Raw genomic sequence first — 19,589 nt, 5'->3', positions numbered from 1 at the left:
GCACAACTCAGCTTAACCTTTATAAGGGCACACCTGGACAAAGAATTTAGCTTTCGCTGGATTTTTTTGACCCAGGGACATGGCCTGAGATTGGCATAAAAAAGGGAAGCATTAAACCCAAATGACACCATGTCCATTTCAATTGTGGGGGTGAGAAATGTATTATTTTGAGATGTTTTTCAACCAGGGGGACCTTTCTCAAAGTAAACAGTAACACTAAAACAAGAGGCTACATTAAGATTAGGAGGAAAAGATCAGGCTGTGTGCCGAGAGACCTGCCCCAATAGTATGTAAGTTAGTAAGTAAGTATATCTTTTGATCTTGTGAGGGACATTTGGTCTCTGCATTTATCCCAATCTGTGAATTAGTGAAGTCGAACCGGCAAGCCCAAAGGCCGAAGCCCTAACCAGTAGGCCATGGCTGCCCCAAAAGGCAGCATTTGAACATTAAACCACACAATGATCCAAAACAGAAATGGTTAACAGAGAACAATATCAACATTTTAGAGCGTACCTCAATCTGTCAAAAAAGTGAGCACAAGGCCAAAGTGATGGCAAATAATCGTTCCTGCCTCAAAACGCAGATTGCTGCTAAAAAGGCGCAGTCTACAATCATTGTGGAGATATGAAGAGACTTGGTGGGTATTATGAACCATTTTGAGAGCTGTGGTGGTAAATAAAGATGTTTCCAGTGATTGTTTAAAATATGAATAATTTTGAACACACAATTTTTCATAAAAATGTAAAAAAAGATAAAAACACACATTTTAACACATTGTCTTGCAACCTTTTGGCATGTGCAAGTGTAATTTTAAGTACAAATTAATAACAAACATATTGGTCAAGAGAAAATCAATATTTGCCAGGGGTATGAATAATTTTGTTCTATCTGTTTAGGCTATCATAAAAAGTTGCATTGTTTGCATGATAAAATGTAATCAGGTAATCCCCAACAATGTAACTGTAATCTGATTACACAATTTTTTTATTGTAATCTGGGCTGATTATAGTTACTTGATTTTTGTAATCTGATTACGTAATCTAGATTACATGTAATCCGTTACCCTGGATACCAAATTCAAATTGCTTCTTCCCTCAGTTTGAAATACTGCTGCCTGCGAGTGCAGAGCACACCAAACACCAACACTGACAACAATATAACAACACCACATACAAAACACAAACACACAAGCCAAGGGGTGGCAGCAGAACCAACTCTTAATTTGAGTGCTGGAGCTGGTGTGGTTAGTGGCTGGCAGGGGTCCACCCTAGAGTCGATCCCGCTTGTTTGCGCTCCTCTGTAGACGCCGGTGACAGTAGTGCTCATCTTTTTGCCATCTTTGTATGTTTTGGTGACGTGTCCTCCATAGGGCATGCTGGCCTCCACCTTATACCCCTCCATCCGTACCTCACAGTAGTAGCCTGGGGGCACCATGACCTGCACATCCTGCCGCTGCGTTATGGCCTCGCTCTCCAGGTGGCCCTCTGACAGCGTCAGAGTCACCACGGCGCCGATACTGATGCTGGCGCTTCCGAAATCCGGGATGCCTGCAGAGATGGACGTGGACTGAGCGAGGGACGAGGAGAAAGTGCTTTCCCACGAGTTGGCTTTCACTGTGGTCACCTCCATGTGGACCGTCTCGGTCACCTCCCGGGAATCACGGTTTTCAACGCGAAATGTCTTGATGGTGTATGGGGGATGGCGTGTTCTGTTGACCAGGTCGACATTATACGTCACATCTGAGTAATGCACATCGAAAATGTCCCGGTTGACGCTCAGCACATCGTAAGAACTGTACCAGATTTCTTTCCCTTCCCAGGGAAGATAGAAGTACCCTTTAAAAATATCCCCCAGGCCATACTCGTTTTTTCCAACAAAGTTATCCTGACAGAACTTTATGCCAGGGTCAGGCACTTTTGAGCCAGACATCCACTCCAGCCGCTCAAAGTTGTCAGTATTCACCAGCACTTCAAAATGGTCGGTGTGAAGTTCATACCCACGGAATGGAAAAAAACAAAGGGATCCTCTTCCTTCATTGAGGAAGCCGAATGTACAGTAGTCATTAGCCCTGCAGACAAAGTCTTTTCGAGACGTGTAGTCGTTAAATATGCTGACTGCATCACTGGGAATTTGTTTGTCTTTAATGGAGACCCACTTCAGGTTGGAAGAGTCCTCGGAGGACTCCATTTCATTGGTCAGCTTAGCCTCATAAGCGCCTGATGGATTGTGAGACAAAGTTTGTCTAGGTTGCTTCGGAGGGGGGCCTGCACCCTTCCAACCTGATGAGCCGGACAGGGGTCCTGTCACAAGAAGGGAAAAAAAGTGTGAATATCAACCTTTACAACCTGTATTGTGCAGGGAAAAAATGAAACCCCAACCCCATTTGTGTTGTAGATATACAACAACTCACATTTCCATATAAGCTCTGCAAACACTACCAAAGATTACCAAAAGTAGCAAACATATAGGCTACAACTGAATTATTATCAATTATCAGAAAGGAACCAGACAGATTTGTGTTTCCCACAAACTTCTCTCTGTCACAATTAAAGGAGAAATCCCATCTAAAAACAACCAATCCTGCTGTCAAAGTAAATCAGTACTTTCAGCCACAGACTATGTTCAAAATATTAGTAGGCCTACACATCTATGTCCCTGTAGACAAACTGAATAATTCTTACCTTTCTAAGTGTAATGACATAAAAAGGACTGTTTGTGCAGTCATTAAACTCTTCCTCTGATTGTTGCTATCTTGTAAGGAGAAAGTCTTGTTTGATGGTAAACAACAGTGGTGTTTATTGTCTGAATGGTGTTTATTGTCATTTTGGTTCCTAACGAAAATCTACACTCATTATCACTTTAGGGAAACGCATCACAGGAGAGGTAGGCCTAAATCAATATTTAGCCATTAAAGCAACACCAAAGAACTTTCCCTCTGTCGCACGCACGCTATTTGTTTATCCAGCACCAGCTTTGCAAATAACGATGTCCACACACAAGGTAGAATATGTTGCACGATTTAAAAGTACAATATATTGCGACATCAGATGCAAGTTTGTAGTTTCTTATGTCTCATTCCATCGAACTACAGACCCGCTACCCGATCTGGCAAACTTACATAGTGCGGTTATAGCCGATAGAGGGCCGCAAAGCGAATGCAGAAAGTGCCGCTCACCCTGTTACAAGTTGATGAACCACTGAAACGATTTTGGAAACATTATTTTAAAGGAAAATTCCGGTTTTTAGCACTTTAAGGCCCTTTTCTGGTTTGTTTTGGATGAACTAGAGTGGTGGACACCAAAATTTTGACGATTGGTCCTGTCTCGACTTTTCTGACTCGTTTTGAATCGCCTTTTCACTTCTCAGGGTGGCTGGCAATGGGCATACTGTAGTAGGCTACTCAAACATGTCCTACTGGCCGTGGCCTACTGGTTAGCACTTGGGACCTGTAACTGGAGGGTTGCCGGTTCGAATCCCGACCAGTAGGCACGGCTGAAGTGCCCTTGAGCGAGGCACCTAACCCCTCACTGCTCCCCGAGCGCCGCTGTTGTTGCAGGCAGCTCACTGCGCCGGGATTAGTGTGTGCTTCACTACACTGTGTGCTGTGTGTGTTTCACTAATTCACGGATTGGGATAAATGCAGAGACCAAATTTCCCTCATGGGATCAAAAGAGTATATATACATATACATACATACAGAGGTGGAAAGTAACTAAATACATTTACTCACGTTACTGTATTGAGTAGTTTTTCTGTGTATTTTGTATTTTTTAAGTAGTTTATAAAATCGGTATTTTAAATTTTACTTGATTACTTTTTGAGTGAAGTATTGTACTTCGCTACATCAAAAATCCCATCCGTTACTTGAGTAAAAAAAAAACTAAAAAAAGACTAACGAAAACAGAAAGGGAGAGAAAAAAAAAATCGCGCCCAACCACTAGCCTAGTGATAATGATCAGCATGTACTGTAGCCTACAACAGGACATGAATCAATCTGGCGCCATGCAGTCTTTCTGAAAGTGATGGAGCTGGATCACGAGATGAATCAGATTAGCCTAACCTATAAAAGTGTATTTTTCGCTATTCCAATGGGTTGTCTCAGTTCGTTTTAGCACCAATGATTGCGGAGATATTCAAGCAAACACCATGGGATTTCATGTTTTGACGTTTGTGCTCACCTTTCTATGGAAAGAAGTTTATTAGCAGTTGTTTCCCCTCATTTTGATGTCTCTCTTTTTCCTGTTTTGGCCTTTGTTTTTAGTAACCTGACTTTGCTTTCTTGGCGAGAAACACATTGCACCAGCAGCACAACAATTAGCGGTCCACTACTAGCAATGCTCAACTAAATAAACAAAAGAGACTACCTTATGAATCGTGCAGGCGGACTAAACCATTTAGCTCTTTAGCAAGGGAGAGTGAGAGTGACCTTAGACAGTTTTCACTATGTTTTGTAACGTTATACAAAATCCAGTCAGTCAAACTTTACATTTCGTCTGACATTCATTTTTACATTTAATTTGGAAGTTAAAATATTCAGGTAAAATAAATATATGGCGGAAATAAGTATTGAACGCTTTTTTTTTTTTTTTTTTTTCCCCAGTAATTAGCCTAAACTTCCAGTGAGTCTATTCAAAATTTTCACCACACATTATATTAACACACATATAAAAAATCCAAACATAAGAGTTTTGTGTATTAAAGTGGAATGACACAGGAAAAAAAGTATTGAACGTGCCTACTGAAATTTCTTCAATACTTTGTGGAAAAGCCTTTGTTTGTAAAGACAGCTTCAAGACATTTCCTGTATGACAAAACTTATTAGTCGCAGTATCAGGTGTGATTTTGGTCCATTGTTCTAAACAGATTCCAGGGGTCCCTCTTGTGAATCCTGATCTTTAGTTCCAGATTACTTCCAGAACTGTTTGAGCTTTTTGCTTTTATCCATCATGAAATGTTTCTTGTGTGACACCTTGGTAATGAAAAACCTTTTTATAGCCCATCAATATGTAAGCTACTAACCAAGCTTATATTAATTTGCGCAGATAGAAAGGATAACTAATCTCTAACTACTTACAGATTCCAGCTCGTTCCTTCCCTTTCCTTGCCTTAGTGCTTTTTCTTAGCGTGTTCAATACTTTTTCCCTGTGTTATTCCACTTCATTACACATGACTCTACTTATGGAGTTGTTTGGATTTTTTATGTGTGGATTACCTGAGTTATTACTAATGCCTGATGAAAATGTTGTGCCCCCTGTATTCCACTTTTCAAGGGCCCTCTCCTCCATTGCCCTATACTTCCCACTCCCCCCCCCCGGTTTCGACGCCCTTTAATCTGCTGAACCTTCTGCTCGTTTCCAAATATAAAAAAAACCTCTGCAACTCAACATTGGCCTGCCTGCCTCAGCTGCCTGTGAGGGGCTTTTCAGTTGTGCTGGATTACTGTTCACTGCAAAGCGACCCAAGGATGAGTGCAACTAACTTTGAAAATCAACTACTGCTCAAACTTAAAGGAGAACTCCGGTGATTTTTCACATAGATCTCCATTTCTCAACATCCTTATCAGGCAAGTATCTCCACTCGGCGGCCATATTGCAACACTTTTTGGGCACTTATCGTACATCTATTTCGGCAGAAATGCGTGTGCGTAAGGCTTCACGACACCAATCTTGCTCCAGCAGCGAGATCACAACAGATGATTGGCACGATGTCTTCACAGCACACCACATGATTGGCTCAATGTATTTTACAACACACCACATGATTGGCTCAATGTATTCACATGTCAACGTTTTGCCACGGAAGGGTTGTGATATGTGTAGACAACTTTTACAAACTAACCCCATGCATTACTATGGAGGATTTTTTGAGTGCTGTATCTCCTCATTAGAAAGTCTCTGGTAAAACTGGTTGTTCTGGTACCCACCCCCCCAAAAAAAAGTAACTAAGTAACTTTTACTTAAAGTACATTTTAAATGAACTACTTTTTACTTTTACTTGAGTACATTTTCAGATCGGTATTTTAACTTGTACTTGAGTAATATTTCATCAAGGTATTGGTACTCTTACTTGAGTACAATATTTTCATACTTTTTCCACCTCTGCATACATATAAAACAACCCTTAACGTTCGTTTTCAAAACTGTGCAACTCACCGAGTGGTTAGTGGTGTTCGTTGATGTTCCAAAACAAGTAGAGTAGCGAAATACAGTTTCTGTCGTCTTTTATTTGGCATTTTGTAAAATTCCATTGATTTCTGTCATTGCATGTTGATATTACTGCGCCACCGTCTATGCTTCAGGTTCAAATACGAATCATACATTGCGCCGATATATTTGCTTTTAATAGTCAACGAACTCCACTAACCACTCGGAATATGGGGTACACCACATATTCCCCACCCCCATTAGCCTGGGTGTTCCCATCATAGACATAATATACATAGACGCCGCATTGGCTGCTGGAAACAAGAAATGCGGCCGCCATCTTAGACCGGTCATACTCCTCGTTGCGTTGCAGCAGAAGACACAAGATGACAGCACTGTGCAGCATGTTCCTTCTCAAATCGGCGGACCATACTCGGGGGATTTACTTTTCACAAGTAAGATTTAACATAACCGTACTATTGGTTGTATTTTGTGAATAGAATATTACCAGAGCTGAGAAGGAGCAATCTTTGATATTACTGTATGAAAATCGTAGCCATCTAGCTAGGCTATGTTTACTCGGTGTTCATCCGGCTATGAACTGAGACTTGATAAGTCATATTCCATAACACTGACTTAGATTACAACTGACACAAGAAGGCTATTGTAGAAATAAATCGTACTAGATTTGGCCGGCGAATTTTACACAAGTGGCACAGACTAGCCTATTGGGCAATCGCTAGGTGCTACTTGTAGCCTAAGTGTGTTGGTGGTAGCCTCACTATTTCATGAATAAAGTAACTTTTCAATAGCTCAACTTCTTTATTTATCAAGTAGCTTAGCCAGACAAGCTACACTTTTCTTGTCATGTGAAATTAGCACAATTTAAAGTAGCTTCCTATGTAGTGAACTAGCCTACTGCTGTGTTTGTGTTAGGCTACTAATACATTTGCCTGGGTGGTAGTTTTGTGTAGTGTTTTATTCATGGCAGAGTAACTGATAGTTTAGCTCACTAAAATTTCGAAGTAGCTTGCCCAACACTGTATTATTCACATGTCATTTACCCTAACAAGAATAAGATGCCTCTCAAATTCCTTTTAATTCATTTATTTATTATTTTGTATCTCTCCAGAACAACTGCCTTGTTCAAGAAGACTGTGAATGAACTGAACGGTCTCCTCACACCCCTGGAACTGAGGAAGGTGCAGCTCTTCATTGCAGTACTGCAGGGCATCTGCTACACTGTGACTGAATGTTTGATTTATGAGCTCCACCTTCATCACCTGCATTCGCCACTCTGTGTCCCATTTTCCCATCGTCTGGTTGACTCAGTCCTCTTTTATGGAGTTTACCCAGTTTACTATGCCATCTTATTTGCCCACCTGCTGTCTGAAGCACTTTTGTTCTCAGCCAAAGTGTACCCAAGCAATTTTAGCAAGGTGGGAACATACAAAATGACATGCACCAGTTGTCGAAATCATAGAACCAACTGCATGACGGTAACTCTGTCTCACTGAGCCTGTGAAGACACTCCCTGATTCTTTACTGATTGCAATGAACGGGTTGATCTTAGCAGTTTCTAAAATGTTTCTTAATTCCTTTTTATTTAATATCTTTATTGGGGCTGGAACCTTTCTGTGAACTGTAAATAACAGATGCTGTTGATGAACCCATTGACACTGTACAAGTGACAAGTCACCTTTTTGTCTTGAATTGATGAACTGTTACACTTACTATGCCAAACCAATGTCTGTTTTTTAAGGATCAGAAACAAACCTACAAACTTGCACTTTACAATATTTATGTAACTTGTCTAACAAATGCTGTTGATATTGAACCCAGTTACTCCATTTCCTTTATGCCACACCAATGTCTGTTCATCACTTTATTTTTGATGGCACTGAACTGAAAATGTTAATGGATTTTTTTCTGTAAATTTAACTCATTAGAACTTGTATCAAACCAGTTTTTGTCTATGCTGTCAAACGTGGATTAGTTATGTTCCCAGTTTTTATATTGGATGTCATCACTTTATAATATATCATATATCAGAATATTCTATTACTGTTAAGCCCACTATGAATATTAAAATACACACAACCATGTTTCCTGTATCATACAGCTTTTCTACTGGGAGGTTTACAACTTATTCTGAGTCAATTTACCCAAGTTTGTCACTAAACCACATAGGCCTACTTGTACCCCTCAGATGTCTGAATGGCACTGATCTCACTTAAATGTTTATGGAACCTTTCTGTGGACTGTGAATAATGCTGTTGATGGAACTTTTCTGTCAACTGTGAACTATATTTAACTCATTAAACTTGTATCAAACTAGTTTTGTCTATGCTGTCAAACATGGATTATGTTCCCAGTTTTGATATCGGACGTCAGGTCACTTTATATCATATATCAGAATATTCTATTACTGTTAAACCCACTATGAATATTAAAATACGCTAAATCATGTGTCCTGTATCATAGCTACATGTATGACCTTTGCAGCAAAAAAAAAACGCGTGAGAATCTGTTCGGTATTCAGTGAGATATGATTAATTAAGTGCGCTGACAGCTCATCTCACCGGCCAAACAGATTACACTGAGTGGAGTGGATGACCGGTCCAAGATGGCGGCTCCAAATCTCGTCAGCGCTAGTAAGGAGTAGCGGTCGATGCGGCGTCTATGTATATTATGTCTATGGTTCCCATGCTGCCTTGCGCGCGATTTGATTCACACTGCTAAGGCAGCCTGGAGACCATTGAGCAAATTTTCGCCTGAGATAGGGAACCAATCACAGAACAGGGGGGAAAGCAAGACGATGATGAGCTATGCACAGACGCATTTGATAGACATCCGTGGCACCCAATAAACGGATCTGGGCATTTTTTTCAAATACGAGAAAATGAACGTTTGGTTCCCAGACCACGTCTCATTGAGAAGTGGTGGCGCTAGCCAGGCTACATCCCCATTCCCCATACATGAGCTTTGTAATCAAAGGAATCATCTACATCTCTTTATTGTCTCTTGTATAAGACCTTTACCCATACCTTGTAGACTTTCTTTATCCAGTAACATGTTTGTGGGTAGTGTTGCTGGTTCTGCGAGGCTTCCCCAGTTCATTAGTAGTAGAGGAGATATCACAATAATCTTTGGGATTGGAAATAGCATCATCAGCACAGAACACACATGAATGTCTGCTTTCTACAGAACGGGTTTAGGATAGCCTATTCCGTCATATTATTACAACAAGACTACCAAGATACACAAGAGACAGACAGATAGACAGACACTGACAGACAGATATAGATAGCCCAACCCGGGTAAAGTTGTTTATTTTTAGTCATATTATGAGAAAGAAGGACTGCCAGTGTCATTTACTTACCAAAGAAACTTGACGTGACTCCATCTTTAGACCTTGATTCTTTTTCAAAATAGCGGCTCGCTAAGTAGGTAGGCCTACGCCCTGGTGCTACATGTGTTGATGATCCTCTATCTATAACACTGACCATAACAAGGAAATCATAATAAGTTTCGTTTTCTGTTCCTTTCGTTTCACTCTCAGTTTTTTATCACGTGATTTTCAAACCTTCCCTTCTGCAAGCTTTCACCGCCCTCGCGCGTCCACGAGTGAAGGTCCGTCAGGGTCTCCATGATGAAAATTCCATCATCGGCGTTGTGCCGACGTCCCTCACTGTAGCATATTATAGTCCTAACTGCTTTATCCCTTGAATTTCAGTTTTGCTTTTCTGATGCGACGTGATGATATTATGTCCAAAGTCGACTCTTTTCATGTAAAGTTTATAGGCTAGCCTACACCTTATTCTGGCCCAGCCTAGTAGCCTAATCATAAAGCAAAGTTATGTCAAAGCCTGGCTGATAACAGGAATGACGATGTAGCCTAGCACACTTATTGTGAAACTCTAGCCGACTGAAGATTTTGGCTGTTCCATAGCCTACAACTCGTCTGTTGATTTTCCTTATTTTTTATAGGCCTATATAAAACTAAAAGAAACCCAAAATGCATATTGTTGCACACGTGAATTACTGTTAAGATTGTCATGCTAACATGAAATTATTTATTTATTCGTCAAGGCATAACATTTAGCTAACTTTGAAGGCGCTACATTTCATAGGCCTAGGATAGGCTAAGGGCCTATTGACGTGTTAATGTAATAATAGGCTATGATATTTCTGAACTGTAAATGCAGATAGGCTACATATAACGTGTGATAATAGGTCTTACCACTAGATGTCTACCATGTACTATGGCTCTGATGGCAAAACTGCAAAGCAAACAGAACGCACAGAAAATTGTGCATTTTGTTATTTCGTTGTTATTAAAGCTGTAGAAAGGGTTAAATCACTTTGTATATAAGCTGAAGGAAAAGTTTGCAATAATTGTTTTTCTCCTGAATTTGTAAACAAAAAGAATTTGTAAAAAAAAATATTCCTAGGGCTCTGAGGGATCACTTATTTTCTTCAGACTGCAGTTTATTCCCACCATCAGTCCTAATTCTTACCTATGATTTGGCAAAATTCCTGCAATCTTTGAAGGTGATTACAGTTTTTCTCAATTGTTTACACTTTCTGGTAGCCTACTTGAGACACAATGGCCAACATGTAACTCATGCAACAACCCCCTGAACCAATTCTGCAAAACTACAAGCACATTTCCTGCTTTACACTCAAAGCAGTTCTAAAGCACACTTTTGTTACAACACTACACACAATTCTCTGCATTTGGCACAATTTTCATGAAGAAGATCTCTTGTTGTCACAAGGAACACACTGCCATTCAAATTCTAAAGTTAAATGTCCCACTATGCACACTGACTCATCACATGGGCAAACACCTGTCACACAGTTTTACAATTAGCAATCAGAGCTTTAGCATAATGCTTGTGCTGTGGCCAGACGGAAACAGAAGAGAGGATGCAGCAGTTTATTTTACTCTAACTGTACAGTAAATTCTTCTGTTGTTTTGGTAGACCACTCTATGTGCAACTTTGTGTTGTTTGGGATGTACACTATTTACATTGTTTTGTGGGGAAAAATAAAATATATTTGTTATGTATTTGTTGTGTATTTGTGTGTTCCGAGTATAAAAACAATATTCTCAAATATTTGATGACACACTTATGTATGTACTGTCTGTACTAGTAAGTGTAACACTAATCAAAAAAAGGCCTAAATGGAGAAGAAGTATTTTCCATTCATCATAGTGTTTTACATTAAGCACGTCAGTGTTCAACTGGTTCTTATAAATGTCTATTCATATGATGGGTTGTGTTTGTTATTTGAAAGCAAAATACTATTTTGAGAAGAAATAACATTGTTTTGAATGTAATTTTGCAGAGGAATTGAGGGGTTTTGCCCATTGTGTGTGTGTGTGTGTGTGTGTGTGTGTGTGTGTGTGTGTGTGTGTGCTTTTTTATTTGTGTGTAGAGTTCTGAGAGTATGAGGCATGCTTTCTGAAAATGTGTGTAAACAACCGAGAAAAACTATAATCAAATAAATAACTAGCATTACAGTTTTTGCTTATTGCTTACACACTTTTTGCAGAATTTGGCTCATTGTGACAAAACTCTACAAGCCAACAATAAGACCACCAGCACATTTAAATTACAGATGTTTAAAAGTTAGTTCAAAGCAGTCGTTAATAAGGTCAGCCTATATAAACCAAAGAATTAACTTGATGATACTGAATAAAAAAAACCCAATGGATGATTCACAGATTAAATGAAGGTAATCTCTGTTATTTGCAGGTGTGCCCGTCCACATGGTACTATATGTCATTACTGTAACTAGTCCAGACTACTGAAGTTTGAAACTATCATGGTCCAAACTTACAAAGTACTATGTACGCCGGTTTTGGGAAACAGTCGTAGTAGGCTAGTGACAAATGGTCAGAAAGGGCTTTAGTTTTTGAGATACCCCTACCGGAGGTAGAACTAAACCCAACAATGTTTTTCCTCATCTCTAAGGTCTCCCATATATGGAATGGATTCTTGGCTAAAAATATTTTACTGCTAAGATTGTTAAATTAACAGATATTGTTATACACCCCAAAACCAAAAAAGGACTAAAATATAGCCTGTCCGTATTGGAGTTAAGGCATATAAATTAGTGCAGATCAATCACACAAGCTCTGAGAGCTTTGAAACTTGGCATGTTTATAGTCAGGAAGTTGCCTTACCTACTAGAAGAGACTGGATGTGAATATCTTGATGTATGGAATGAATAGAGACACAAGACGCATTTATCCCATCCGTGAATTAGTGAACACACAGAGCACACAGTGAACACAATTAGGTGAAGCACACACTAACCCGGAGCAGTGAGCTGCCTTATTACAGTGGCGCTCGGGGAGCAGTGAGGGGTTAGGTGCCTTGCTCAAGGGCACCATGCATGTGGGCATGGGAGAGCAGTGAGGGGTTAGGTGCCTTGCTCAAGGGCACCGTGGATGTGGGCATGGGAGAGCAGTGAGGGGTTAGGTGCCTTGCTCAAGGGCACCGTGGATGTGGGCATGGGAGAGCAGTGAGGGGTTAGGTGCCTTGCTCAAGGGCACCGTGGATGTGGGCATGGGAGAGCAGTGAGGGGTTAGGTGCCTTGCTCAAGGGCACCGTGGATGTGGGCATGGGAGAGCAGTGCTCAACCACTTCCCCCGCCATTTTTCCCTTCTGGGTCGGGGATCGAACCGGTAACTCTTCGGTTAGCCCGAACCCCTAACCAGTAGTCCACGGCTTTCCCCAGTACCAGAGACAAGGTCCTTCGGGCAGCTTCTGAATGTACATTCAAATTCTTTCATGCCCATATCTCTTTGCATATGATGGCAAATACCATAAAATGTGCCTTGCACACTACATCTCTAAACAAAATATAACAGCAGCCATAGAAAAGAATAAAAAAAGCAGACCAATGTCTATAACAAAGCCTTTATTAAGCTCACTGAAGACACTGATAAAACAGTATTGTCCAAAGATATAAAAGTGAGGACTCAATTCTTTGACTGATAGCTATGACAACATATAAAGACCATTGCTGAGCAAGAAGGTGAGTCTATAGTTCAACACAAGAAATATAGATCCTGAAAACTAAAGGAAAAGCTGATACAGCATTACAAAGACAGGCTTGCATTTGTTCCACGTCCAAGATCTGATAAGCTCAGATATGACCTATTGTGCACTGAGGGAAGCTGCTAAACTCACAGAAATAACAGTAGACTGAGACTACACTTCAGAGTCTTTCTGAAATCCAAATATTACACAGGGCTGCAGACATATTGAGGAAAAGCATGGTGTGTTGATTAACATGCCCACAGAAATTACCAAACATGTGATGATAACCCAGCTTCAAAGGAGAATCAGTGTGTTATCCCAATTTGTCATGATCTCATTGAACAGAGCTGTCACATCCATACGCCAATCACACTGGGACAGTCATCAATGAGCTCAGTGCAATGGGACACTGTGTTTCCTATACAGATGTTAGGCACTTCTCACATCTTTTACAGCAGACCAGATATCAAGGACAGAGAGTGGTGTTTACATCCCAACTGGCCCCACTGGAGTTGCTGAACATGGAATTTGTGATGCAGCCATCAGCAACTTTGACCAAAATGAAGACACCCTGGATGTGAAGCGTAAAAGAATGGACAAAATGTACCTGTATACAAGTTTATCTCCATCCATTCATATCAATCGTGTTTAAGGTGGTGAGGGACCTCTGAACCTGAGGGAACCTGTGCTAGGCATTTATCTGCTGTGGAGACTTGGCCTCTTCGGAACACAACAGACATCATAGCATGAGTTGTACACTTCCCATCCAGGGTGCCTTCATTTTGGTAAAAGTTGTCGATGGCTGCATTCCATGTTCAGCAACTCAAGTGAGAACAGTTGGGATGTATAAGTATAGTATATATACTTTTTGATCCCGTGAGGGAAATTTGGTCTCTGAATATTTTAGGGATGTAGACACCACTGTCCTTGATCTATATTTCTTGTGTTGACACACCTTCATGCTCAGCAATGGTCTTTAGTAGGCCTATGTTCTCATAGCTATCAGTGAAAGAGTTGAGAGTCCTCACTTTCCTACCTTTGGACAGTACTGTTTTATCAATGTCTTCTTCAGTGAGCTTAATAAAGGCTTTGTTATTGACATTGGTCTGTTTTTTTATTCTTTTCTATGGCTTCTGCTATATTTCATTTAGAGATGTAGTGTGCAAGGCATTTTATGGTATTTGGTATCATGCAAAGAGATCTGGGCATGAAAGAATTCGAAGATGTACATCTTCATCAAGCCTTTCAGAAGCTGCCCGAAGGACCTTGTCTCTGTTTGCGACTGTTCCAGTTGAAATTGCTGTCAGAGGACCAAAGACATGAGGCCAGGGGTGCGTGTGGAGGGAGAAGCAGCTCCCTTTGGGTCTGTGCTCATCAGTTTGGTAGTGGGAGTGCACTGCTCCACCACAGCATTTATCTCCCACCTGAACTCCTCTGCACGTGCCAGTAATATCAGCGCGGCGTTTTCTGCTGTCCTTGTAGGTTTGGGTGAGGCGTGCTCTGAAAGGGATGGCTGCCTCCGCCTTAGTGCCCACCATCCTCACCTCACAGGTGTGGCCAGGGGGGACTACGACTTCCACGGTCAAGGAGTGCTCCTCGGATCGGCTCTTAGAGTTGCTTTTCGACAGGGAGATGCTTGTTTCCAGCCCAACGCTGACCGAAGCCTCGCCAATGGTTGGAATGCCGGCAGAGACGCTGGCAGACACGGAGAGGGATGTAGAAAATCCCATCTCCCAAGTGTCCACAGTCTCCGTAGACTCTGTCAGACTTGCTGTCTTAGTGACCTGTTGATTGTGACTGTTTGTGACTCGGGAACTCTTCAGTGTGTGCTGTTGGTGCCTCGTGATATTTGCTTTTTTAGTTAAATAAGAGACCTGAGATAAATGTTGATTGTATGGCTCACAAACAACAGTGAGGACTTCATAACTGCTGTACCAGTACTCTTTTTTATTTAGCCACCAGGGCAGATAGAAAGCCCCTGTCTTAGTGTTCACATTTCCCAAGCCATATTCATTTCTCCCCACAAACACAACCTTACAGCTCCTAATACCGCAACGGGGAACAGACCCAGACTCACCCGGTGTCCATTCCAGTAACTCAAAATTATCCTTATTCACTAAAAGCTCGAAATCCTTTGTGGTGTAGACACGTTTTGCCAGTGAATACATACAAACATATCCACCTGATGCATCTAAGAAACCCAGCACACAGTAGCGTGTGGGTCTGCAGACATATTGCTCAAATCTTTTTGTTTTGACCTTGTGTCCAACTTCAAGGAGTGAAATGTTACGGAATGTCACCCACTGCAGAGTTGACTCAGTTTGTGAGACTTTTCCCTTCTGTGTAATCTGAATAGTCGGGTTCGGGTGCTCCCATGGTCCCAAGCCTAGTGTAATACAGAGAGTCACATCACCAAGACCAGGACCCAGGGGTGCTCCTATGGTACCAAAAGACAGAAAAATGTAAGGATAGTTAGAGTTAAACACAAATACATAGCTGTGTTTGTGATGTCTCCCAACACCCAAAATGTGCCTATAAATGTAAACAAAGTATTTTCATTCACTTAATGCCCATACTGCAGGTCTGTTACAATTGATCAAACCAGACCATCACAGAAAAAGAGACTGCCCCGATAGACCATTTTTTGATCAACTGCATTAAAGTAGACCTGTAATCATCTGTAGCCTACATAAGTGGGAAGTTATCAAGAAAATCAAATAAACCACCGTGTTTTTTTTTTTAAATTAATGTCTTCACAGGGTCTTCAATAGAGCATTATTGGTAATGCTGTATGACATTTATGCTGAATTACCATCTCAATTCTCAACATTATTGTTATTCATCCCCTTTCTGGTCTACAACCCCAAAACAGAAGAAGTTGGGGCATTGTGTAAAATGTGATTAAAAACAGAATGTAATAATCTGCAAATCTCTTAAACTCATATTTAGTTGCAAAAAGGACACAGCCAACAAATCAAATGTTGAAAATCACAAATTTGACTATTTCATAGAAAATATATGTTAATTTCGAATTTGATACCAGCAACATGTTTCAAAAAAAGTTGGGACGGGGGTAACAAAATGCTGGAAAGTTGTGTAATGATAAAGAAAACAAAAGGAGGAATGTTTCACAACTAATTAGGGTAAGTGGCAACACCATTGGGTATGAAAAAGAGCATCCCAGAGAGGCAGGGTCTCTCAGAAGTAAAGATGTAGGGGTATTCATCACTCTGTGTAAACCTGTGTGCACAAATGATGAAACAATGTCATTGTAATGCTTCTTAACATGAAATTGTGAAGTATTCAGGGAGTTCATCATCTACAGGACATAATATTATTGAAACATTCAGAGAACCCAGAGAAATCTTTGGAAACAGGGGAAATAGCTGAAAAACAAATTGGATGGCTGTGGTCTTGGACCTCAGATGGCACTGCATCAACACCAGACATGTTTCCAGACCCACAATTGCACAATTTGATACTCAATTCAAAAACTACAGCCAAAATTGTACTGAGACATGATATAGAAAATATCACAATCTTATCTGGTCCTGAGCTTGTTTAAAATGGTAACGTGAAAAAAGATCCTGTGGTTAGACCAATCAAAGTTTGCCATTCTTTTTGGAAATCATGGCCTCATCTGGGCTAAAGAGGAGAGGGCCTATCTACCCAGGGGGCAAAACAGCAGCCCATGTCATCTAAACCCCCTTTGCCCCCTGGGTAAAGAGGAGAGGGCCTATCTACCCAGGGGGCAAAACAGCAGCCCATGTCATCTAAACCCCCTTTGCCCCCTGGGTAAAGAGGAGAGGGCCTATCTACCCAGGGGGCAAAACAGCAGCCCATGTCATCTAAACCCCACTGCCCCCTGGGTAAAGAGGAGACGTGAAGAGCTGCAATCGCACGGAGCAGCAAAGGGTCGCTTGATGTCGCTTGATGTCGTGGGCACGCTGGCGACTACGCCGCTCCATCCAGCGTCTTTTGTCTTGTTATGTGTCTTGTTTGTGGAGCGCTTTGGGTTGCACTCTGTGCATGTTAAATGCGCTTTAAAAATAAAACTGACTTGACTTGACTTGACTTGAAGTATCCAACCTATCCAACTTGTTTTAGTGCTCAGTTCGAAACCCAACATCTATGACGGTGTGGAGGAGCATTAGTGAATACAGCATGGGCATCTTGCACATTTGGCAAGGCACAATCAATTCTGAATAGGTTTTGAGCAACATATACTGCCACCCAGGCAATGTCTTTTCCTGGGACGACCTTGAATATTTCAAGAAATCAATGCCAAAAATATTTAAATATTTCTCCATAGAGGAAGAGTCCAGGTGCTAAGATGGCCTGTCTGCAGTCCAGATTTGTCAAATTATGTGCATAATGGGATGAAAAACATGACTAAGAATACCCCATACTGTTGAGCAACTGAAATCCTATATCGGGGAGCAGGGGCGGAGCCAGAGGGGTGGCTTTGGGTGGCACAGGCCATCCTTGAAATTCGATTGGCCACCCCAGGTGCCACCCCGAAATCCTAGTCTACGATTGGCCATTATGACGGTCTAAGGCGGGACCTTTCTTGACGCATTTGCAGCGCTAGTTTGAAGTGTCAGACAGACTTCGGAAAGTGGCAAACACGCTTGCCATTATACATGACTTATTGTTTTTAGCATGTGAGTTTAGGCCTACAGGCTACTGCTTGTGCTAACACGCAAAGATATCTAGGCTACTTTCCATGAAATAGTCAAATTTGTCATTTTCAACATTTGATTTGTTGTCTGTGTCCTTTTTACAACTAAATATGAGTTTAAGAGATTTGCGGATTATTACATCTGTTTTTATTCACATTTTACACAATGTCCCAACTTTTTCTATTTTGAGGTTGTATTCACATCGCAAAATTACTCACTTTCTGGGTCTTCACGCATCGTCTCGTCTTGCGGGAGCTCCTCTGGTTTTGCAGGATGCTGAAAGTGGATATTCAGGAGAAGAAGGAGAGCTAATTGGGCAGGTTCCATCTCAAAGAAAAACATTTTTATCAGCTAAATTATGAAGTAAGCAGATAGTATTGCTCTGAATGTTTAATATTTTTCACCTGGTGTCCTGTGCACCCGCGTCAAGTCATGCACTGTCAGAAATGAGAGTGATGCTTCTTGACCTTGTGTTTTCCTTTCCTGCACTGCCACACCTAAGAACGATAATTGTTTTTCCGGCCTTGTTTGATGAGTGCTGAATACTTGGGCAGTAGAAGCAATGAGAACTGGTCAGAGTGTCGGGGGAGGGGAACGGCTTTGTACAGTATGCCTCAGCCATATTTGTGTAGACTTGGTCTAAAATGTTCCTCTTGTGGGGATAATACATTTTGATTGAATTTAGGCAGTACAGTCTTTAAATACGAGTGGTTGAAGACACGCACGACAATATAGGCTGCCTCGGGATGTAGAGTTTGTTGTTTACTGATAGCAGAATGCAGAACTGTCACACTGATCCTCCTAGCTCCTATGAGCAGGAGGATCTTGTAGGTGAGCAGGAGGATCTTGTAGGTAACGCGTGACTTGACTGGCAACCAGTGGAGCTGATGGAGGATGGGAGTGATAATAATTGACAAATACTTTAAAGGTTTAATGTAAAGGACCCATGTATACTTATTGAAAAGTGGGTGCGCACATCCAAAGTAAAGTTTTTCTGCAGGTGCCAGACAATAGTATCAGACAGTAGAAAAAGTGTGGTCTGCACACTGCAACTGCTCCAAAATATAAACTTTATTAATTTAAAATTACTTTTACATTAATAAAGTTTATATTTTGGAGCAGTTGCAGTGTGCAGACCACACTTTTTCCCATGTATACTTATGACATCAATTTAATATATTTTTATGTATTTTCATTGGAATTTCTTAAAATACAGACGTTGTACCCTGAAAACCATGCAATTGAACCTGTCCTCTGCAAGAGGTCACAATGGGAAACTGCAAAAACAAGTGCAACAAATGCTCACATTTACTATCAAATGAATTGGGTGCTTAGATAAAATGTCACATAATACATGAAGTGAACTTTACATCATTATTATACATAAAAACTGATAATCAAAGTTGTGTCCTCACTTCGTGTCAACTCCGTCAAATTTTTATGTAAACCAGAATAAATCAGGCATATTATGGTCAGCAACAGAGCCGGACAGTAACGGAGTACATTTACTTGAGTACAGTACTTGAGTACAATTTTGAGGGATCTTTACTTTACTTGAGTATCATTTTTGGGCAGTACTCATGACTTTACTCAAGTACATTTGAGAGGCAAATATTGTACTCTTTACTCCACTACATTTCTATCCATAACCGTGAGTACCCGTTACTTCTTCTAAAAAAAAAGGAAAAAAGAAAAATCTGGGAAAC

The 19,589-nt window shown here is 40.9% G+C and overlaps 1 protein-coding gene and 1 long non-coding RNA gene across 3 annotated transcripts; both read right to left on the bottom strand.

Moving 5' to 3' along the window:
• Positions 1-942: 942 nt before the first annotated feature.
• Positions 943-9,688, bottom strand: LOC121720564 (natterin-3-like). Of its 2 annotated transcripts, XM_042106819.1 has the most exons (3): positions 9,526-9,661; positions 9,191-9,290; positions 946-2,300 (listed from the first exon to the last, which is right to left on the bottom strand). In XM_042106819.1, the coding sequence occupies exons 1-3, from the start codon at positions 9,547-9,549 to the stop codon at positions 1,078-1,080; spliced, it is 1,347 nt and encodes a 448-aa protein (XP_041962753.1). In that variant the 5' UTR covers positions 9,550-9,661; the 3' UTR covers positions 946-1,077. The 2 variants fall into 2 exon arrangements, with proteins under 2 accessions (XP_041962752.1, XP_041962753.1); XM_042106818.1 differs by lacking the exon at positions 9,191-9,290 and having other exon boundaries at positions 943-2,300; positions 9,526-9,688.
• A 5,445-nt stretch (positions 9,689-15,133) lies between these two features.
• On the bottom strand, positions 15,134-18,397 carry LOC121720571. Its single transcript, XR_006034585.1, has 2 exons — positions 18,102-18,397; positions 15,134-15,638 (listed from the first exon to the last, which is right to left on the bottom strand). It is a non-coding gene; the product is annotated as an uncharacterized LOC121720571 (long non-coding RNA).
• Positions 18,398-19,589: the final 1,192 nt, after the last annotated feature.

Source organism: Alosa sapidissima, chromosome 10 (genome assembly GCF_018492685.1).
Source record: "Alosa sapidissima isolate fAloSap1 chromosome 10, fAloSap1.pri, whole genome shotgun sequence".
Taxonomy (NCBI): Eukaryota; Metazoa; Chordata; class Actinopteri; order Clupeiformes; family Clupeidae; genus Alosa; species Alosa sapidissima.
This window is presented reverse-complemented; position numbering and strand designations above follow the sequence as displayed.

Excerpts from the sequence above, each read along its gene's own strand:
- LOC121720564 (XM_042106818.1), bottom strand. The coding sequence starts at position 9,652 with ATGGTCAGTGTTATAGATAGAGGATCATCAACACATGTAGCACCAGGG. Across the intron at positions 2,301-9,525 it reads AGTCACGTCAAGTTTCTTTG|GACCCCTGTCCGGCTCATCA; the intron begins GTAAGTAAATGA and ends TTCTTGTGACAG.